Raw genomic sequence first — 24,078 nt, 5'->3', positions numbered from 1 at the left:
AAAATAGAGAAAATTTTTAAAAAGCACACATACCTAGCCTAAGTTCTCAAAAGTTCAACACCAATGACTTAGGTATTTACTTTTATTTAAAAGTAGAAGTCAATTAAGTACCTGAAATTGCCCAAAGCAATTAGACTTATTGTGCCAAGATCTGGATCATATCTCCAAGCAACCAAGCAACTCACTTCCAAAAAACTAACAATTTCAACGCCTAGGATAGTGCCTAAAGCAATTTTCTAATCTGCAAATTCAAGAATTGAACTAGAGGATCCTTTAAATTTCACTGTTAGATTTATAAAAATCCTTGACTATTTCCTTCTTTAGTATAATGAAAATGAGAGAAATTGGGTAATAACGTTGTTAAAGCAGAAGAGGAGAAAAGGAACACTATGCAGCTGTACCTTAAACGTGCCATCCTTCACCCAAACTGAAAACTAAGAGAAAATTCATAATTTGTGAAAGAACGATTTCTTTTGTGTGTGAACAAAATTGTTACTTTTTTGCTTCCCCAAAACTCACAATTATAAATGATATAATTTCTAATAGAAAACAAGAACAGAAGCTTCCAAAATTTAAAAGTACCAAAATTCTAGTCTGGAAGAAAACACATATTTATTCTGAGTACAAATTCTGTTACATCAACAAGACACATTTTGACATAGAAAAATACCTGTTTAATTTTAGAAACAAAGTAGGGAGGCAGAAGGGAAAAACTCACTGCAGCTAACCAAAAAAGAAAGAAAGAAAAGAAACCACTTCCATATTCATTAAATAGAATGTCTTGTTATTTTCACAGACAGTACAAACTTTTTGACATCCTTTTTAGTCCCAGACTGGAGAGGTGTCAATGGACCTTATTCGGTCTCTCCAGTGTGTAAAGAGTTTACAAACCTACCAAATTTAGAATTAGTGGGAGTTACGTACTTATGTTCCTTATACATAAGAGAAGAAAAAAAGGCCCTTTTATGCCAGCTTTGAGTTGGGCTTGAATTTTTATGACTTATTTAGAAGCCCTAGGGAATGAAAAAAAAAAGTTTCTTAATGGAAATACTGACACAGGCTTAAATATAGTGACATGAGCAAGCACTCTATGGAACAGCACCAGGAGGTGACTGACCACTCCAGCAAGTTTGAAATGCAGACAGTTTCAGACAGTCGATGACAACTGACCGAATGCCAGTAGAAAGGTAACGGCAAGTTAGAGAATCAAAATTTCAGGTTGATAAACTTGTTTTTAACAGGAAAAGTTGTAAAATGTACAGGATCTTTACTCCAATATACGGAAGAAAAAGGAAACGTAAAATGTAAAATTTCTGCCTAGACTTTCTCCAATTCTGTTACTGGATTAAAAACAGTCATTCTTAAAAAGTCAAAGCTGTCCTATCGATCCTGAGAGACGTGGCAGAAGAGTTGAAGTCAGTGGGATCTAAATCTGTGCTTTGATTCTCAGATCTGACTTACAAGGCTATGTGCTAGATAGAGACAGACAACAAATATTTGCTTTTATTTGTCTATCTGCTACACTTTTTATTCTTTGGCGGATTTTTAAAAACTAGCTCATCTTTTCCACTTATCATCATCCTTGCATTTTCCTGAAAGTCGCTTTTTTTGTTTGTTTGCAAAGCGGGTTAGTTTCATTTTACCCTTTCTAAATTATTGTTTTGAATCTCTTAAACATCTCATAGTTTTCAGCTACATTTTGTTTAATATTTACCTCTGGCTTTCACTTTTTCGCAATTGCCTTTTTTGTAAAGCTGTTTAAACTGATTTGAGATCATTTTCTTTCTCTTGTCATGTTCACGGACACAGATCAACATATATCTGTGTATATTAAAATGTCTTTTATGGTTTGGAAGGCAAACAGACCAAATCATTAAAACACTAACTCATTTACGGAACAGTTATGGGGCAAATATGGGCAAGACACTGTACTAAGTGCTAAGGGGGCTATAAAATGAATAAAACGCCACTTCAGGGCCTCAAGGAACTTTTAATACACATAAGGCAGTGAGTAGCAGCACAAAAGAGAGACAGAATGCAGCTGTATTTCAGAAAAACAGCATGTCTAACCTTCACACACATGTGATATTAGTGTTGCCATCATTCTTGGTACTGCATGGAAGAAAGACAATGTGAAAGGACAGAAAGCATCGGGACCAACCCTAGTCCTAAAAAATGTGTACATTTTCTAAACTAAGCTGCCATATACTTTCGATTTGTTTGTAAGCCATGCTGTTTGTAGGGGCTGTAAGTCTCAATATTTACATTCAGGTTTTTCAGACTCTCATATGATACCAAATAACAAAGAAAAGTGAAGGAAAATCTACCCCTGAACAGTTGTTCTTTTTTTCTATTTTTGTTTGCCATTACTCTCTCAATTTTTAACAGTAGGTGGAACACTTATGCAATTTCATTTAAATTTTGCAAGTGAATCCGTTAGGGAAATTTAATTTTAAAAATCAAGCTACTTTTAAATAGTCCATATAAATGTGTTTGGTCTTCATTATCACTGATAAATATTTAAAAATCTATGGTGTTTAGAATATCATGCTTAAGTTTTAATAATTCTAGAGAAACCCCACACCTACCCAAAAGTCAGAACTTCTGTAGATCTCATTTATAAGATTACTGCTTTGGAATCAGTAATTAGGAAAGAACCCCTTTCAACAGGCTATCAGAAAGACATCATTCTTTATTCAAAGGTGTTAGGGGTCAGTTTAGGATTGTGGCTAATCCTAAAATTACTGATTTGAAAGGGTAGAATATCATATAAAAAGCAATAGGAGGAGGTAGTTGAGAGAAGAGAGGATATTGAAGTACACCCCACATGCTGTGTTTAATATTATAAGCTTAAGAGAGCAGAAAATGCTATATTTTTAAAATCAGTACTTAAGTTTCTATCTGGAAATTTCACTTATGTGGAATACCTCATTCCCAGATGGTGTTTGATAGGTGAGGTATTATTGTAGTAAGGATACAAGACAAGAAATTGGATAACCTTTCAAGTATCCTTTAAATGTCACTAACTGGGCTGGTGATAGAGGGTTTTATTATTCTCTGTTGGAGTACATCAGCAATCATTTGCATGCCAGGAAAAGAATGTCTGGAATAATCCAAAAGGGCAAAGCTTAGTTCTTTCACTAAAAACAAGGAAGTGACAGGCACAAAAAGGGAAATAAAAGAAGATAAAAGTATCCAAAGCAGACTTACTGGTCAACAAAATCCCACAGAGAAACTAGCATGTACACAGAAACACATACTATTTTAACAGCTGGCTCTTGACAAAGCCTTCTTTTGACCATGAAGCTTTCTTTAAGCTACCCACAAACACAAAACCTAAAATTGATGAAACATATAAATTAGTAGTGATTATTCACTGTTCAAAAAGATCTGCCAAGACAGCCGTTTAAATCTTTCTTCTGCTTCATTTAACTATGGTTTCTTTGATGAGCAGCCTAACACAAAACACAGGGCTCCAGTGAGCCTAGCACAGGGCCTGTGTAGAGTGGCTCTTAATAAACATTTCTGTATGTGGAATGAATGCATGAAAGAGTATGTCGTGTATGAGTGGATTGTATCTCAGAAATGCACCTGTGAAGTCAGCTTTTAGAACTGAGAGTGCACTTCTCCAAAGAAGTCTTGCTATAAATTAAGGTTAAATCCCAGGGTAATCCAATGCTTTATTGAACTCATGTGCATACCTGGGTTTTACCACTGATAATGCCAGCTTAGATTCTAAAGTACATGCATATGCAGGAAGAGAGAGAAAAAAGAACAGCTCTCTCCTCTTGGGGGGCATCCTTAGCCGAGAAAAAATGTTTGGAAATGGCATTTACCCTCTACCATCTTCCCAAATTTACTTTCTACTTCCTAGCTCCTCTTTCCTTAGTCACCAAAATCCCTAGTTCTGTCATTTTGCTCCAACTGTGGCAGGCCATCCAAATGGACTCTACCTTCCAAAGAATTCCATGCACCAAATAAGTGACTTCTTTCTTCTCTCAGTCAAAATCTCCATTTCTTCAGGGATATTCACCTCAGTCAAGTAGAGGGGAAGCTAATCTAATTAATTCACACTAACATAGAAAAGAGTTCTATCCGCCTATATGTTTTTGCCACACCAGATGTGTCTAATTAAGAGGGATTTTAGACAGTTTAACAAGATGAAGTTTAAACATTCTGCCTGTGGGAGCCGGTTAAATTTATGAATTATATACTAGCAGAGCAGTGGGGCTCAGAGAATAACCATTCAAATGTACTAGCCATTTATAAGTTGATCATTTGTGAGCTGCAAAAAGAAAGAACATAACAGGGACTTGTCCTCAAGCCAAGCAAAAGAAGGAGGGGAAGTCCACACGTTTTATTTCAAGACTTGCCTGACTTTCCCCTCGTCAGTACACTTCTTAGAAACCTCCCCTCTCCCCTTCAGTAAAGAAAATTTGATAGGCTTTTGAGGGTAAATCAAACTTGAATGCAAGTTAGGAAAGGTTCCAGTGAGGACTCACTCTGTAAGGTGGCCCAGATGGCAGATGGCTCCTTCACGGATGGTCCCATCTGGAGAATATCAGTACTGATTCAGTAGAAATGGAGGTGGATATTAAAGCTAGAGTCCTCATCCTGATACCTCAGAGAGCAGACCCACCTAAGGACTAGAGGACTTGAGGTTGGTTTATAATGGGAATTCGCTCCATCAAACATCTGAAAATTGTCATCCATTAACCTAACATAATGAAAAGTATTGTAATTTTAATTTAGACAGCTTAATTGAACAGACAACACTGAGTGACGAACTTTTCTCGAGTTTTTTCAAATTGTATTTAGAAGCAATAACCTTAAAAATTCTAATCAATTCTATTATTATAATTTCTGCTGTCAGAAATGCTTTAGCCAATATTTATTGAAAGCCTCGTATGCCCCCTGAAAAGAGAGCTTTTTTTCTTTCTGCATGATTGGGAGACTGCAGATTACAGAGAAATATTTAATGTCTACATAAAATCAATAAAAACAGGTTTGTATCTACTTTGATGTTGTCAGTCAAGTGGAGAGGAAGCTAATGTGATTAATTCACACTAACATAGAAAAGAGTTCTATCGCCTGTATGGTTCAATTAGGATTACTACTTTATAATCTAGCAGGTTTCGCCCTCCTAGAATTTAACAAGAACAAGTGAAATGAAATTCAGTGATATATTATCTTTCCACACACCAACTCTTTCATTTGGCTTTTTGATTCCATATCATTAATGAAATGCATCGTAAGATAGCAAAAATGGGTGGAAAAATGGATACAGTTGTTTTTAGCATAGATAAACTAATAAAGTGTGTTTAAAGGCGATCTATTCTTGAAAAAGAATTTAAAAGATGAAATTCTTGCACTACAATAAAACTGGATTGGGGGAGGGGAGTAGCGTTTAATACCAGATTTAGAGGATTTCTATTTAGGTGAAAAAAGAAAGATATAACCAGAAGGAATTGAAGGAATTCAGAATAAGCCTGTATGCCAGAGGAAACCATAGCAGTTGCTTAGAAAGTATTTATTGAAATCCCCTGTTCTACTATTTATGCATGAGTGGTAACCCAGCTACAACTGCAACAACGTTGTTGCTTGGTTTTCCCAGAAGACAGCCATTTATTGTTTCAGGCTGAGATTTAGCAGAACCAGTCTTAGACCACCAGTCTTTCTCAATTCTCTATCCACAAAACCAAAAAAATTTATTCTGTTCTTTTTAAAGTTTATACACATGCATGCAAAACCAGAAGTTTACGTGTCTAGGCTGCTTTCTCATTGCTTGCATAACTAAAAAATAGGTTTTTATTTAAAAATAGAACTTGGCAAATGAATAGGCCATTGGATACTTTAATAAAAATAAATGGCCAAGATACTTAACTTCAAGAAGCACCAACTATATAGGCATGCTATTCCCTCCTCGGTTTTCTATTTTATCACCTTTGAAAAAAGCATGCATTTTCAGAAGACTCATCACAACTGGGTAAATTTCAAAGTTGTTTTTACTGGGCAGAATAAAGAAATGTGTAAAAAAATGAAAAAAAAATAACAGACCTTCAATTATTCCACCTATTCAAAATTAATTTCCATTGTTTCCAAAAGTCTTCCTTGTTTTTGTCTACACATACTTGTACTGTCATAACTGCATTCAATGTTTCCACAATTTTAAATTGTTTTTTACTTAACCTTATGTTACCAATATTTCTCATGCTGCTTCAAAGTCAGTATCAGTATCATAAATAAAAATGTTGATTTTTATGCTATTCTAATCTGGTTTTGGATTAGGAGAACATTTACATTTTTAAAAACTGACATACTTTCCACATTTTTGCATGTTCCAGAAAAATGCATAAAGCATGAGAATTAATTATTTCTTCAAAGTTTGGAAAAAAATCCAATGACTCTATCAAATCATGTGTTTTCGGAATGGACTTTACTAAAAACTGTGACTTTTCCTGAATTAGTGGTCATTTACAACATTTCTCATTATAATTTCCTAATTTAATTTGTGTGAATAATACCAATTCAAGTACACATTCGCATATAGCATATTGTCAAACAACTGTGCATAGTACACCATAATCTAAAAAAATATTTTTAATGACTATGTATTGATTGCTGTATCTCCTTTCTCACTTCCAACTTTAATCTGTGCCAATTTTTACTTGTTTCTTTCAGTATTGCTTTCAAAGAATCAACTCTTTATTTATTTTTCAGCTTTCCATTTTAACTTGTTTTATTTTTGTTCTTTTTCAATTACCTGTACTTGAATGACTTGATTTCCTATCTTTTCCTATCTCCGTAAATAAAACTCATGAAGCTCTGAATTATCTCCAAGTTCTGCTCTGGTCACATTAGCTAGACATTACGTATGCAGTTTTAAAATTTTTGTTATAGCTTAATAGTCTTTTATTTCATCTTTTACTTCTTCCTAGACCCAATTATTATTTACAAGACTAATTTTGTATCTCAGAGCGTTTGGAGTTGTTTTTATTCTCGAAGTTGGAGATGCAAACAGATATGAGGTTCAGTCTTTAAAACTGTATTGAGATTTTCTCTCAATCCTCACAGATAATATACCCTGCACACATTTGTAGACCCTTGAAAAGAAGATTTCTAGTTAAATAATCTGAAAGGTATATTAAATAGACCAAATTTAAATTCTTTTATAAAGCCCCCCTGTTCACATATCAAGCTCCTTACAAGGACTACATGCAGGATCATTTGTGTAGTATTTAGTAGAGGGCCTAGCATATCCTAACTACTGAATAAGTGAGTGGTGTCGGTATATGTAATAATTAAGAGTTATCATAGTCTGGTAGTAGGTACATTCCCCCTGCCCCTTATGCAGGCTAAGCTGCACTACTGATCCAGGAAGAGTAACTAGCTATGCGTTCTTGGTCTGGGTTTTCTTATCTATGATACAACATGGCTGGACTAGATGCTTTCTGAAGTTATTTCCAACTCTAACATTTCTAAATCTCATTTGTTGGCATTTTCAGGACCTGGACTCTATCTACACCAGATGTAGGTCACACATATCCTTTGTTCTGAAGCAACTTGCTCAAACACTCTTTACGAGAAAAACTCTCTGGAAACTGAAGTGCAGATAGAAATTTTACCAAACTCACTACTCCATCAGAAAGTTTTGGACAGGCAGAAATCGATTCATTATTTTTGGAATAAAAGTAAAAATTTCAAAGCTATTTACCAGCCCTACTTGTGCTTTCCAGGAATAAAAGTAAAATTTCCAAAGCAACTTAAGCCAGACCTACACTTTTCCTTCATAAGAGTCTCGGCACCCACGCTAATTCGTGCTCATTTTCTGTCACTATTAGCAATCAAAGAATTTAAGAGAAAAGATGAAATACAAAGTGTTCGTATGGTTGGCTATAATTCAGGGCATTCCTCCTCCAAGAATGTATATCATTGAGATTAAAAATGAGTATTAAGGATGAAAATTCTCATCTTTATTATTAAGGGTGAAAGTCCCTAGTAGACATCATCTACTAACAAGCACGTTTGGTAATTAAAAACAAAAGCTTTCAAATTAAATCATGGGCTATATGTGAATAATCTCATACAAAAGCAATAAAAATTATGCCTTTATACCTGTTGAAATAGACCCCTTGCTGCAGTTTTAGTTCTGTTTTAAACAAGGTATCATGAAAAGCGCAGACTTACCTGTACGATAGACGAAGTTGCCTTCGGTTTCTGATGATGAGGGAGACACCAATTCTTCCTCAAATTCGTTGGAACTAAAAGATCCCGAATGGTTTCTTTGCCTTGTCTTTCCCATCATGGCAGCGTTTGTGGCCATGACATGTCTCAAAGAGTCGTTAAGGTAACGATTCAATAGGCTGCTCTTGTATTTGGGGGGTGATACGTAGTCCTCACTGGCCCGTGACTCTGGCCTGATCACTCCAGCTTTTATGACCGAGCTTTCACTTTTAATCACAGGATGGTGAACTGGATTATTATAGCCCCCTTCATTTATGTGGTTTCTTGGAGGATTTTCTCCGTCTAAGGGAGAAAAATATCAGTAGGTAGTACTTACATATAACTTTTCCCCAGCCACCAAACTGTTATAGTTAATCATTAAATATATACATAAAGACAGAATATTTAAAGTGTATAAAATTATCTTTGATACTCAAGATTAATTTTTAGGCAAGGGAAGCAGGAATCTATGTAATCTCTCCCTATGGTATTTTAATATTAATGAATTTCACAGAAAATGTTATTCTGACACATGATAAATCTATAAACAAGAGGAAATAGCCATAATTCTGTTGGTCATTTATGGTATTGTAAAAGTGAAGTTACCTCATGCAGTAAAAAAGAACCATTATGGCACCATCATGTTTTGTGGAATCAACCTTAAAAATAGCAAATGGGGTGAACTTTTTATTAACAGAGGTAAAGCAAAATAAAAATATTAACCAACCTTCAGAACATGAATCATCGCTGCTTACACTAAGCCGCTCAGCATTTCCTTGAACATACTTGTTGTACAATTTTATTCTTAAAGCCCAGCTTAAATCTGGCTGTCGAACAGTATTCTTAAGCCGACGTCTTGCATTAGCAAACCAATTTGACACCTAAAAAAGTTGTATTTTTCAATTAACAAAACATAAAATATTACCCATCACATAATTACTTTCCCACAAAGGACCTAAGCCTCTCTCAGTATCTCTGATCATTAAATATTTTCAGAAGGTAATAGTACTAGACAGTCATTCCATTCATTCACTCATTCATTCAACAAACATGCTGAGCACTTACTACAGAGACCGAGCACATACTGAATTCTGGGAATTAAAAAAAAAAAAAAGAACAGCCCTTGCCATCAAATGCTCAGTCTAGTAAGAAAGGTAGAGAGTGTACAAATAACTTTAATACAAGAAACAATGTGATGAATGGTTTAAGAGGCATTAAAATAAAACGATGCAGGAGTCCAAAGGAAGAAGGGGTTACTTCCAAGACCTCATGAGGAATCAAGCGAAGCGTTGAAGGAGTGTGTCAGGTAAAAGGGATAGGGAAGTGTGTTCCCTATAAAGAGGACATGGGAACAAATGTAAGTCCAATTCCAGAGACACCGTGGTGAGTGAGGAAGAGGGAAAAGTTAAAGATGACCCTGAGTCATCCCTGTGTAACCAAGAGAAGGATAGTGCCATTTTTTTTTAAAGATTTTTATTTATTTATTTATTTGACAGAGATAGAGATAGCCAGCGAGAGAGGGAACACAAGCAGGGGGAGTGGGAGAGGAAGAAGCAGGCTCATAGCGGAGGAGCCTGATGTGGGGCTCGATCCCAGAACGCCGGGATCACGCCCTGAGCCGAAGGCAGACGCTTAACCGCTGTGCCACCCAGGCGCCCCAAGGATAGTGCCATTTTGAGAAAGAAAGTAGAACTGTTCAAGGGTGAAATAATGTGCTTGGTTGGGGAATGACTGGTTTGAGATACTAGAAAAGCATACAGGTGATATGTGCAGCAAGAAAATAAAATTGATAACTGAGACTCAAGGGAGAGGAAGAGCAGATGTGGGTTAGAGACAGAGGTGACAGCAGCAGCTGTGAGTAGGTAGAAAGAGAGATGGTTGAAGCCCAAACTCTGGAAACCTCCAGACATCAAGGAGGAGGACTGTAAAAGAGGAGCTAGCAGAACAATCAGACATAGAGCAATCAGACAAGGAGAGGGAGAAAAATGCCAATAACACCCAGCTTTAAGTTGAAAGTCAAGTGCTTCCAAAGCAAATAGGTGAAGGCAAAGAAACAAACACTGCAAAACAAAGGGCACTTACTTCCATTGTTTTTAAAATATGCTATTGGATTTTCAGAAGTTAAAATGGTGCTTGAGATTTCCTTTAAAATATCAGGCCATCATCAGAAAAAAAAATATGTAAATAACCCGAGGGGTCAATATTTGCTTTTAAAAAGATGAAATGTGGAAAGAGAATTACATCTTTCTGCCAATTTAGTCTAGAACATGACTCCATGTTACTATAATGGTTTGTGTGGCAATGCTTGCATTGGAAGTTTGTTTTTTCTTTTTTTATATTTATAATATAAATATACAATTTTTACACATTGCTCAAGACTTAATTATTGAATGGACCTATGGTGAATCCTACTTTTTAAAAAAACAAAACCACAATTCTTTTCCTCTTTGCCTCCACGGGTTTTTAAAACATGGTAATTTTCCCCAATTTATACACACACACACACACACACACACACACACATAGACAATATATCATACGTTATATATATATTCAGTATTCATTACCTCCTTTGTGTCTTAAGTAATAACTATTTCTTAAATTTATGTGCATTGATGCAATAACTCACCATGGCATTCCAGAAGTCTTAGTCTTTATCAATCCCTCTTCCTATTCTGCTATTATAACAATGATTTAATCTGGCTTCAAATTCTAAGTCTTCTCCAACCTCTATAGACAGACAACTTCTGAGACTATTCATTCAATAAATACACATTGAGCAGCTCTTGTGCTCTAGCCATGGTAGTTAGTGCTAGAAGTTTTTGTTAGGATAAACTTTGTCCCTGCACACACGGAAGGATTAGCATAGAACTATGTATTAACTGTGGTACACAGGTGAACATTCACTATGGAAGCATGAAATGCCTGGTCCAGTCCCCAAACCTCCCTCTATTCTCCAAGTCATGGCCAAAGTATTCATTCATGTCGTTGATAGTAGTAATCGGGAATTTTAGAACATTCTTTTTCTGAAGCTCCCTATCTTTCATTCTATGCACTTGAATGAATCTGAACCATCACCATCAAATTCAAGTGTTGATGCACCATTACAATTTAATTGCTTAACTTCTTCAAATCCTCATTAATGTCCTGTTATCCTGTAACGGGTATAATGGAAAGAGACCTAGTTTCCTGTTCTCAATTTGCCAAAAACGTGTGTGAATTTAGAGAAGTCACTCAACTTTTCTGAACTTTAAGCCCTTCATCTATAAAATGCATGAGATGGTCCCTAACAACCTTGCCAATTCTAAAAATGAAGATCTGCGAATATAGTCTATGCTCTCCTACAAAATTGTTAATTTATTCCCTTTATAGCTGGTGCTAACCTACCTTCTGCCCTTGACCACCACCCTTTTGAGCAACCAGACATGTGTGTTTATGTCCCCTGACTGGCAACTTCTCCTAACCTATGTCACTTATATTTATTAGAATTCAACTTCAAAATGTTTTTATTATTTTCTTTACTAAATATTATATAATTGAGAGTACCCTTAAATCATAACTAACCTTAAACTTCAGCACAAGCATCACATAGTACAGTGTAAAATCCAATTCTTATACAATTCTTCGTATTTTTATTAAAATGCAATAGCCTCTAATTTCCAAAAACATTAACACACTGTAATTCTAACATACAAAAATGGGGATGTTTAAATGTCATTGTGGGATTACAGTTTTTCATATATAGGGGTCATATCCTTTTTTATGTTTTATATACTCAGTTCTTACCATAGTACATCAACTACAAATTAGAAAATTTTCCAGAAAGGTTTGCTGATATTTAACATGGGCTGTCTCTAACCTGATTTCGTAAGTTTGACTGGCAAGCAATCTGCAAATATATTTACTCTGCCAGTATTTTATCACCAGAAATTTACTGTACAATTTAAGGGCTAGATATAGTCCAAGGTAGTTTAATATCTGCTTGCATTAAGCCATGTAAACAGCAAACAATTGGTTAACAAATTTGCATAAATACTGTTTTGCAATTTTTTTGTCCTGATGAACTAATAATGCAAACTCCATCTGTTTCACAGAAGGTAAAAATACCAGTTCAGATTTTCTACCTTCAACTTACTATGGATTTCTTCAGGTTGTCATGCAAATCTCATTAAATTCTATTTTACATGAAACAGGCCTCCTTACCATGGATAGGCTCTGCAACAGTATGTTGATGTCAAACTCAGAGCTTAAGAAGCACTATATTTTACAGTGAAAACTTGGAGAAGCAAATATCTAGAAGTTGGAAAAGAAAACTAAGTAATTTTCATCCCTACTCTAACCGAGGTGTTTACATTCATCGTATTGACAGAGCAATCGTTATAGTAAACCCAAAGGGATAAGCTGGCATCTGTCCATCTTTGAACATACAGAATTAACAAACTTATTCTGAGTTACTCAACTGAAATATTGAGAACCTCATTTCTACACCATGTAGTATAACACTTGGAATAATGTACAAAGACCAATCTGAGATTTTGTTGAATATTTAACAGTTGCTATAATCCTTGCAGTTGATAACTGCACATATATCTCAGCAGAATCACTCACCCAACAAAAATGGAGCTATGTTAACAGAGGGGGCAAAATCTTAGAACAAGTAGTTTTAACCAATGGTACATAGACATTATCATAGGAATGTGAAACTTCTATAAGTAAGGGAAGCATTAACATCCAATCATTAAATGTAATCTCAAACTCCATGTGAATTGCACTCTGCATTGTGATCATGAAAGAAATCATCCCAAGGAGACATTGCACTCTTTTAATCCAGGAAAAATATAAATATACTAAAAAAGACATACACATGAACAATGGGGACCACTGAAACCAGATACAGCACCCATCTGCCCTTCTTTGAAAAACTTCTTCCAAGGCAATTACTCTGCAGTAAGCTGTATATCCTACAATAATACAAACCCCCAACTGCATACCACTTTATGTTATTCCACAATAAAGCTGTTCAAAAAATATACAGAGTATATTTTTTATAATGTTTAAGCAATGGTCAGCCATAGAAATTAAGCACAATGGAATATTTTGGTTGGTTAAAGTACACACACACACACACACACACACACACACACACACACACACACAAGTCATTACCTGTTAATTTTATGAAAAGTCTGTATCTCTTTAGGACATAAGATGCCAGGTTAACAATAAATAACTCTTTCTGCTTCATTTTTTAGGGATAAATAAAATGCACGTGTGGATTAACGTCCTTAGGGCTTCTAATTATCAGAAAAAGTACCTTTTGTGGTCCTAAAAATATTTCTTTCACTAAAGTTTCAGTTCCTTCCTTCTAGGTTTAGTGGAGATTGCTGACCAGGTTTTAGGTCATTCCTTATCAATTTAAGAGTAACAAAACAAGGCAAACGTACATTTTACGAAAAGTTTAACAGTTTGACACACAGCCAAAAGGAAAATGTTACGTGTAAAAGAAATTCTCAAAATACAAGATACTCTCACAGTTAAGGAATAAAAGTTATGTTAACCGCTTATTAACATCAGTCATGAGAAACAGAGATAGGAGGGACTGCAATAAATAGGAAATAGGACTTTAGAACTAGAAATAAGGGGAACACTCCATAGTTGTCCACAGACATAAAAATATGACATATTTCCAGCTGTACTGAAGATAGTAAAATGAGTTATATTCATGCTGTTCTATAGAACCATCACAGAGCATTAAGGATACATTGAACACACCTCTGTGTGTTCAATGGAATGGATTTTAAAACTAGAATATCTTAGCCAGATTTCAAGACATTCTCTAGTTTTCAGAACAGTGTTTTGGAAAGCCACATGGTTATTATAATGGTATTCCCCAATTAGAACCTATTCACTTTGCAAAATGTACACATAGTTTACGGAAAGTACGGTGCTGGGATGATATGGGGCTATGAAGATGAAAAAGACATGATCGCTCTTCTCAAGAAGCCTGACTCCACAGGAGAAATTTATTTACTGGGAGAACTTGACTCATTAAATAGGGGTCTACTTTGCAGGGATCAAAAGTTTTATTTAGCTCATAGCTTTATATTTTTTCCTCCAGAAGTGTAAAGTTTATTTGGTTTCCCATAGAGTCAGAATTTGCTTAGATGTTTAATGTATGTCTGACTTTCACAAACTCTCCCACATATATCAACATAAGTGCAGTTGAACCTTGAACAACACAGGTTTAAACTGCATGGGACCACTTATATGTGGATTTTTTTCACCAAATACAGTACAATAAATGTATTTTCTCTTCCTTATAATTTTCTTTTTTTTTTTTAAGATTTTATTTATTTATTTGAGAGAGAGAAAGAGCACAAGCAAGGGGAGCAGCAGGCAGAGGGAGAAGGAGAAGCTGACTCCCTGCTGAGCAGGGAGCCCAATGCAGGACTAGCTCCCAGGACCCTGGGATCATGACCTAAGCCGAAGGCAGACGCTTAATCCACCAAGACACCCAGGAGCCCTCTTCCTTATAATTTTCTTAATAACATTTTCATTTCTCTAGCTTACTTTATTGTAAAAGTACAGTATTGGCTTCCAATCAACAATAGGCTATTAGTAGTTAAGTTTTGGGGAAGTCAAAGTTATATGTAGAATTTTGACTTGCAGGGAGGGTTGGCCCCTCTAACTCTGTGTTGTTCAAGGGTCAGCTGCAGATATGTGTATATATATATATATATATATATATATATATATGCATACATGTACATACACACATATATATATGTACATATATATATGTATATTCTTACATAGATATCCTAATATGCCTAATTGGATGATTATATTTAAAGTCCCTTGGCTATTCTATACATTTTGATTTTTTGCATTTATCACTATAATGTTCCAGAAACCAACTTCATTTACTATAAAGATTTGGAAATCATTAAGCAGGTATTTAATTATTATAAATAATTATGTTTACTCCATTTAAAAATTAAATAATTCTGTGCATTTTTTTAAAGATTTTATTTACTTATTTGACAGAGAAAGACAGCCAGCGAGAGAGAGAACACAAGCAGGGGAAGTGGGAGAGAAAGAAGCAGACTCCCAGCGGAGGAGCCTGATGCGGGGCTCGATCCCAGAATGCCGGGGTCACACCCTGAGCCAAAGGCAGACGCTTAACGACTGAGCCACCCGGGCACCCCTAAATAATTCTGTGCATTTTTATTTGCTAATGACTGGTGTAAGAGAAAATATAATGAGAATATAAAATATAATTAGAAAATCGTAATAGCATTACAAAGATCTTAATGCAGAGAGAATGGTTATTTGTATTTGAACTATTACAGGTAGGAAATAATTTGGTTCTGTATTAAAATTACAACTACTTGTATTGCATTTCAACAAAACTACTGTACACAAAAATTTAAATGTCTCTAATGACAATGTTACTTTTTATAATTAAAAAAATGTTCTAAATATGTCATTTTTTTGCTTTCTGAATGAAAGAATTGCAAGCATTAAGTATGGAACTGTATGATATACCAAAATTAATCTAATGTTTTATTGCTGACATCACTGTGAAACATTCAAATAGCTCTATAAACTAGTGTATTTTCAAAATAAATAGCATACCTGTTTAAACTGAAATTTGAACATATGCATTTATTTTCACAAGTCAAGTTTTTCTGACTGGAATCACTGAAAATTCATAGTTTTATGTTAAACAGATATTAAGCCAAGAACACTAAATAAATTTTCCCCTCCAGTGCTGCAGCAAATCACTATTAATACTATTGCCTGTTAACATGAAGCAAAACAGATGTTTTTCTCTACAATTGTATTCTGAATATAAGCAGACAAATGCATATTATAGTTTTAATAAGCTTGAATACAAGTCAACTTTTAGGCTTTGTCAAACTTTCCGGCAATTCCTAAAATGTCAACCTTAAATACTCTGGAAAGCAAGTTTTATTTTATCTAGGAGTTAAATACTATCTTTTATTTGGGGCCTCCCTCACTATAAATTTAATGGAATGACCAAAACTTCACAAACGCAGTAATGTAGTGCTACCATAATATATGAAACTTCTCAAATTATTTAGCTCCTCCTCCGCTTTCTGAATAAATTTGTTGTTTGCATGTATAAAAGTTCATGTCACCAAATTTATTAAAGAAGTCTGTGGTGGCATTTGATCTGGAATTACATTATTTCCAGGCCTACCTCTACCCCGTACTAATACTTAACTGCCACAGTGCCTTGGTCACATCATCTATAAAATGCTCACGGCTGCTCTACCTCACCACGTTTTTGTGAATACCAAATAAGACCATGCAGGGAAAAAGCTAGTCAGATATGGAGTTGGTTCACTAGAGAAGAAACAAACTTGCACTCTTTCTCTGCACTTGACGAAATAAAACAATCACTTGAAATTGGCCTCTTCAACTAGCAGCAAAACTGTGTGGATTCTAGCTAATGCTGAGGATGCCTCTTACTTAAAAAGAAATTAGAAAAAAAAAATCAAAACTACTTCTTGCCCTTCCACCCTAAGTCCTAGCTCTGTCAGTAAAGGTAATTTTTACGTTACCCTGTACTTGATCTTTAATATGGATACCTAATGTAGAGTGCCTTTCTGCATGGTTCTCCACGTTTCATCCAGGGCCAGCCGCTTTACTATGATCCTGAGAACTTGTTAGAAATGCAAAGTATTGACCCCACCCCAAACCTACGACTGAATCAGAAACTCCGTGTGCGGCCCGGCAACGTGAGTTTGAACAACCTCCAGGCGATTTTGATGCACACTCAAGTTTGAAAATCACTGCGGGGAGTCCCATCTGTACCCACCAACATAGGGCACAGGAGTCCAGATTCCCAGACACCTTTTCACAACTCGCAGTTGACTTTTCACTGCCTGCCCCCCAACAAAACACCATGCAACCCCTCCTGAACCGAGCGCGAGCGCTGAATTGATAGGTAAGATGGAGAGGAAAGCCAGACGCTTCCTGCAAGCCCTCAGCATCCTCTGAGGCGGGAGCGGGAGCACCAGGACCGGCCTGCACCCGCCCCATCCTTCCCCAGCCGAAGGCGCCAGGTGTAGATCCGCGCGCACACGACGCGGGCCGGCGCGTCCGCCGCGGTTACCTGCACCAGTGTCATCTGCGAGCCGAGCGCCAAGAGGATCTTCTCGGTCTTGGTGGGGTACGGGTTGTCGCGGTGCTTGTAAAGCCACTGCTTGAGGGGCCGCGCCATGTCTTGCAGAGCCTGCCGCTTGTGCCTCACCTTCCCGCCATTCTGCCTGGCCCTGGACACGGGGAGAGGGGGAGGCCGGGGTGAGCGGTGCCGCCGGGCCCCTGCCCCCGGGATTCCCCGCGGCCGGACACCTTCTCGCCGCAGCCCCGCGCTCCCCCGCCCCCCGGGAACGGCCGCCGCGCCCGCGTCCCGCTCTGCAGGGCACCGGCTCCACAGACACGTCCGCCCCGCGCCCCCGGACTGAGGTGAGGCGGGGACGGGGGCCACACGACTTCCGGGCGCGAATACCCTTCCCTGGGCGTCTTTGAAATGGCCTGGTTGTCGCAGGTGTCATGTGGCGGTGACGGACACTAAGTTTATCTGGAAAGGGGGGTAGCCTGAAGCCAGTAGCCGGGTGAGAGGTTTAGGGGACGATGGGGACGCGATCTGAGGGAAAATGTTACTCAGGCTATGGATCTGCGCAGCAGGGCTGTCGCCCTCTCCCAGCCCGTCTGCACCCGCGCCTTTGAGAGGCTCTGGCTTCGTGGGCCGGGTCAGGCTGCTGCCGGGTCAGGCTGCTGCCAGCTCTCGAACGTTCTGTCAGGGGCACTCATGTCTGCCACTGGGGGCTTCCCGTCGCCGGTGGTCAAAGCAAAGGTCGCCCACTGGTCGGCGGGAATAAAGCAAGGGATGATGGCCCTCCCGCCGCCCTGGTTCTTTCTCTGCGAGCTGTTTCCTTTGATCCTCTGGAAAAAGGGGAAACTTTCCCAGCAAGTGTTTGTGGAGGAAGGACGCAGAACCTAAAAAAAAAACACTCTAGGGGCCTTTTCCCGACTGAAGGGAGAGTTTTAAAAGTATGGAAAACTCCGTGCGTGAAGAAAAGCACATTCAAAGGGGGAAGGGGCCGAAGCAGCCCGCAGCCGGATGCTGGGCGCTGCGCTCCCCGGCGCCTCCGGGAGGTGTCGCCGCGCCGCCGCCCACGCGCCCCGCCACTCAGGGAAGCTCGCGCGCCTGCGCCGCAGCTTCCAGGACTTTCGCCTCTTTAAACACTTTGAAATGCAACTCCATCCGAAAGGGCTGGTAGTAACATTTTGAAGAAACCTAATCTCTATTTTACTAACCAACAACGCCGCAGAACAAGCAGCTGATGCAATCTTTCAGGTGGAGACGGCCAGGACGGCCGCCCCTCCCCCCGCGGGGCGCTCAGGGAGCCGCAGCGACGCATCTGCAGCCGGAGCTGCTGGCCCACCCGCGAATTCTCGCTCCCCAGCAGCCCCTCGCCCGGCTAAACCGAAACCCGGCCCGGCAGGCCCCCGGGCTCGCAGCGGGCCCTGCCGAGCCGCGCGCGCGTCCGGGGCGCCCTGCGGAGAGCCGACCTTGCCAACACCTTGGCGGCGGCGGGGCGAGCTTCGAGGCCGTGGCTAGGCCCTGTCGTGACCTAAGAGGGGAAGCCCACGGGGCTGGCTTGACCTGGGAAGCCCCGACTGTTTAGCCCTGCCCTGTTCCTGGGCATCCCGCTCTCAGCCGCGCGTCCGCAGCCGTGGTCCGGATAGGGGCAGGTAGCCCCCTACCCTGAGGTCCGGGTATCAGGGGACTGGGGGGCCGTTCCAGGTGTCCTCAGCTTCCAACAAGCCTCTTTGGGGCTATCCTGATGAACCGATTCCCCTATATTTTGAGAAACTAATGCCTTCAAAGGACAATCCGCGAGACCGGGGTGGAGACCCGCCCTCCCGGGAACTCTGGGCCCCTAACCCACGCGCCCCGGCTGCCACTTGCACTCCCGCGCCGCTCACCGCTCCCACCCGACCGGGCTGCAGGCGGGCAGGGGTCCCGGGAGGGTGAGCGTACCCGGTCCTCCGGTGTCTCAGGCCGAGGTTGTCCTTGAGGGGCGGGCCGTCCGGAATGCCCACCTCAGGGCGGGCGTGGGTACTGTCCAGGACGCCACCGTAGGGTCGGCTGCCCCGTTCCCGTTCCGGAGCGCCGCGGTCCTCAAAAAGAACGGTGCCGCTGAGCTTGTTGAAGACGATGGTGTTCATGGTGCCGGCTGGCTGGGGCTCGCTGGGCGGCCGCAGCTCGAGGCCTGGCCGCCGGGAGCTCCGCAGGGCTCGGGTTCTAGGAGAAGATGCATCACATTACTCGCTCAGTGCTCGCATCCCTGTGCCTCCCGAGCCCCGGACTCGGCCGAGGCTCTGGGCTGGGGAGCCGAGGGGAGGAGCGGCGCCGCGGCACCTGGACAAGGGAACCCTTGCCTCTCCGCACCTGGTTACACCGCTTCCCCCCTCCCCCAACTCCCCGCACGCTCCCGGGACAGGTCCCTACCCTCCTCCTTGCCCTGGCGATTTAGTTCGCAAGGAACCTCAACCAGGAATAATTTACCTGCGTAGGCAAAGGAAAGTAATTCTTAAACGAGTTCTTCTCTTGGTTTTAATCTGGAAGAACTGCACTCGGGTTAGCGGAGCGGGATAGGCGCGGGGGAGGGGGAGTTGTTCTTCAGTCACAACGGAAGTCTAAAGCATCTCGGAGCTCCCACTGGGGTTTTAAGGAGGGGTTGGAAGGAAGGGAAATTTTTGGGTAATATGAACAACTGCATCTGCAAGTCCCGGTTAATGAGTCCCAGGCCACACCGGGATTCCGGGGATTTTCATGTTTTCTCGATTCTGGATGGTTTGGCTGAAACCCCTGCATTCTAATTCCGGTTAAGGTCCCTGGGGGTAGGGGGTGAGGGCAGGGAAAGTTAGCTGACTCCAGAGCTAGAAAGTTAAGTGGCGTCAGGGACAAATGCACCACGTTGTCTCCCTCCCCCGGAGTCTTCCTACTATCCCCCAGCCCGCTCCAGGATGCGCAGGGTCCCGACAGGTCAAAGGCGCCGGAGTCCCGGGCCTCCCGGAGCCCGCTGTCAGTGCTGCCCTCTTCCGCACCACGGCGGTGAGCCTCGAGCTCGGAGCCCTTCCTCACCCGCCCCTTTCTGGGGTCTGGGGGAACCATTTGAGGTTGCACAGGTGTTAGCCAAAAGAGGCATCGCGGTCCGCGCACCACCGAGCCTGAGGCTGCCGTGGTTGAAGAAAGCTTTCAGCTCACCTCCCGGGTCGCGGCGGCCGGGAGCCTCTGGCCGCAGAGCGCGGGCCTCAGGTTCAAGTCCGCGCCGCCGAACAGTCGAGTTACCGCCCCCATCACCCCGCCTTGCGCCTCGGGGTAGCTCCTGTTTCTTCCCAGCCGCCTCCGCACTGCTGCCAGCGCCCCCTCACCCCGCCCCGCCCCGGCGCAGGCTGCCACACCAACACAGACAGATCTTCTGCCTCGCAGAGCGCCCACATTTGCCAACGCCCCCTGCCCCGCCCTCCAGCCACCACAGCAGCGGCCACGCGTGACATTCAGGGCCGTGACCATAGCGATTAAGCGACAGCTACCGTGAGTATTCGTGGGGAGGTGAAGTCAGACTTCTGGCTGCCGCGTGTACCGTAAGCCTGAGTCCTCCCACGCAGACAGGTACGTGTCTGGAGTGTGCACACAGCCTCGGCAAAAAGTGTCAAAGCAAATTTCCGTGCTCGGAGCCCCTGTTCTAAGGTCAGGACTAGCCTTGTTTTTGTTTTTTGTTTTTCTTTTTAAATCAGTGCACTTAGTGCTTTGCGTTCACTCTGCGTTATTTGTAAAACACCCTTTTCCAGTCCCACAGTGTTTCCCCACCCCAGTCCTGTCCTCCCATATTCAACGGCGAGTTTTTCTTAGCGACTCCGCTGAAAGGTTTGCCATACCGGACCCTTCCCGGCTGTCCCAAGCCCACACAAGAGATTGCAACCACAGACACCCGGCGCGGTCTGGGTCTGCAGGCAGCAGGCGAGGTGGGAGGGGGCTGCAAAGGTCCGAGAGCTGGGTCCCGACGGGCGGGGTTGGGGGGGGCGTGCGAAGCGTGGTTCCTGGCCTTCACCCGGGGCCCAAGCGCAGCCCCCAGTGCCTCTTCTCTGCTCCTGTATTCCCCACTTACCCTTACCCTGACTCACTCCAAACTATCTTGGGGAGCGAGCTCCCTGAGGAACTACCCCGCGCAACGCCCGCGAACAATTTTAAAGCCAAGGAGGAACCGCCAGGTGGGCTCCCAGGCTCCTCGCAGACCCTCGGGCCAGCCTCGGCCACCACCAGGGCGCGTGACCACTGGACCTAGGAGAGGGGTGGGGGAAGGGCGGGGAGAGCGGAGGCGCCCGGGGCAAAAGGAACGAGCAGCTCCGGAGGAAGAGCGAGCCTCGCGGCCCGCGGCCCGCGGCCCGGGGTAGGGACGCCGAGACCCGAGGGCTGTACCTGTGGCGGTGGGGCCGGCGGCCGGCGGCAGGGCGGCTGGCTCTCCCGCGTCGAGGCTAGGCGCACTCCCATCCCCGCCGCATGTTCTCGGCGCGGGCTCCAGCGCGCTCACCGCAGCCACCGCCGTCGTCTCGGCTTTATTTACCCAGACGGGCGCGCGCGGCCCGGGAACAGGAATACCAAGGCCTTCTCATGTTTCTTGACTGCCCGGCCCAGCCGGCGAACATCCTGCGGGCGCGGTATCCACGTTCCCGGGCCGGCGAGAGGAAGCCTCAGCACCCTCCCGGCCTCGGGGACTGCTGTTAACCCTCGCAGACGAGCCGCCGCTGCAGGCGCCGCCGGGGAGCCCCCCGGCCCGCCGAGTCCTCGCCAGCGGGGCCCGGCTTGCAGATCCGCCGGCCTCGCAGGCGTAGAGCAAAAGGGGCTATTTCCTTCGCACTTAGGGGAGAAATGGGAGAAGCCGCAAGTAGCTCCTGGCTCCGGCTCTGGGACTTGAGAGGCTGCGGCGCAAATCCCGCGTCTTAGCTGGCCCGAGAGCCGGAAATTTAACCACGCGGCTAGGCAGGAGAGAGCATTGAGACGCGCCCTTTATTTTCTTTGCGATTAGCGGGAGTGAAGTTAGAGCTCGGGTTTGTGCCTATAACGCGTGAGCATATTACAGGATGTGCTTGCGCCCCTGGAGCTTCTTTTCTGGTATCACTGGGCTTCTGGGGTCCGGGCTGTCTCAAATCCAGGCACACGTTCACCGTCCGAGGCCAGCGCTGGAGAGGCTGCGCTCGCAGCGGGACATAGGGGTGGAGGGAGGCAAGGCTGAGGCGAGGCGAGCCCAGGTGCCCAACCCACTGTGACCCAGGTAGGGAAGAGAAGGCGAGCTCTGGGCCAGAGAGCTGCGTGGAGGAAGGGGGATGGAACTTGGAAGAATCCCGAGCTGGGACACAGTGCAAGGAGAGAGAATGCCTCTCAGATTCTCTTATTGATGATAGTTCCCTTTCCTCCATCACCCCAAAAATGAGAGTAGCGAAAGCTGTGATTTAGGTGCAGCTGTAACCTCAGAGCTTCTGCTGCCTTCAAGATCCTCAGGGCGCCGAGCACCCAGCCGCCCGCGTTCTCGCCGCGGGCCTTGCCGCCGCAGCTACACCTTTATCATTTAGTAAGAGCGAAAGTAGATTTTCCCAAACCTGAACGTTGTGGCATCATTTGTTCTTTTCTTCTTCAAGGTGGCAGGCCAGCTCTGGGGCAAGGGCCCACCTCAGCATCTTCCTTTTATGTGGCCTGGAAGTGGTTAAATATTTATGTATATTAAAGCTATTATGTCCAAGACTAATCACATCTTCGAATTTTCCATTATGTTATCTCCCAAAATACGCGAAGGCAAGCTGGGCAGTGGCACAATCTAAAGTAGAAAAGGACGAAGGTTTAAGTTTTTGCGCATTAGGCAGGTAAATATTGTCATTTGATCACATTGCCCAATGTCCTTGTGTTCCTTTATGTATAATTTGCGGTTGGAGCGTTTGCATTTTGTCTTTGGCGCTGCACTTGACTTGCAGTAGTGTGAATTCAATATCCACATCAGTCTGCAGTCCTCGCTGTGGGATTTAAAGTCAGGGATACATCATAAAATTTCAGCCACAGACTTGCAGTCACTAAATTTCACAAGAATTGATAATTGGTAATTCAGAGGACGAAAGAGACAGATTCTCTCCTATGGTCTCTGTGACTGATGGTGGTCACCAGACATTATAATGAAATCAGCTGTAAAACGCCCCTCTGACATGTATTTTGGTCAGCTGTGCTGGGTAAAGCAATAGGCATGTGTGTAGTTGCTTGCGATTTCATAGTACAATACTGACTCATGGAGCAGTATGCTGTAATAGAAGCTAGGATAGGACAAATGCTGTTTTAGTCTTAACTGCATTTACAATTGTAAAATGCATTTACAGGACTTTGACTTGAGATATATTTTCACGTAAGATTTGTTTTCTTAAAATCTGATATAAAATACACAGCAAAAAATCTTTCTGCAAAACGTTTTTTATTTGGTATAGGAATAACATACACCTTAGTTTTAAGTCAATGGAAAAGTAATGCAGAATTACTTTAGATTGTAGTTTAATAATTAGAATCCATTTTAAAATAAAAAAAAGCAGTGAAGGGTGGATTTTAAAATGAAATAGTATGGAGAATCCCTCTGTACTATACAAATGGACATGTATTTTATGATAGACCAAAATTTTATTTTTGCAAGTTTCATCCTCTCTGCAAGAGTAAAGTTTCTTCTTTATTTTAACCCACAGTTCAGACACAGTTATCATTATCTTAAATTTCACCTT

General features: G+C 42.2%; 1 protein-coding gene across 2 annotated transcripts in view; it reads right to left on the bottom strand.

Moving 5' to 3' along the window:
- The window catches only part of MKX (mohawk homeobox), a 63,691-nt gene extending 41,577 nt beyond the window's left edge, over positions 1–22,114 (bottom strand). Inside the window, exons 1-5 of one of the 2 annotated variants that reach the window (XM_045812858.2) lie at positions 21,749–22,114; positions 19,304–19,567; positions 17,369–17,528; positions 8,951–9,104; positions 8,188–8,526 (exon numbers count right to left, since the gene is read on the bottom strand). In XM_045812858.2, the coding sequence (XP_045668814.1) occupies positions 8,188–8,526; positions 8,951–9,104; positions 17,369–17,528; positions 19,304–19,491 (841 nt within the window). In that variant the 5' untranslated portion in view covers positions 19,492–19,567; positions 21,749–22,114. Of the gene's footprint in view, positions 1–8,187; positions 8,527–8,950; positions 9,105–17,368; positions 17,529–19,303; positions 19,568–20,533; positions 20,653–21,748 lie in introns of those variants that run through there. The other variant, XM_045812859.2, reaches the window with a different exon arrangement.
- Between the last annotated feature and the right edge of the window lie 1,964 nt (positions 22,115–24,078).

Source organism: Ursus americanus, chromosome 31 (assembly GCF_024610735.1).
Source record: "Ursus americanus isolate L20-20 chromosome 31, mUrsAme1.1.p, whole genome shotgun sequence".
Classification (NCBI taxonomy): domain Eukaryota; kingdom Metazoa; phylum Chordata; class Mammalia; order Carnivora; family Ursidae; genus Ursus; species Ursus americanus.
Note: the sequence above shows the minus strand (reverse complement) of the source record. Positions and strands in the feature narration are given on the sequence as shown.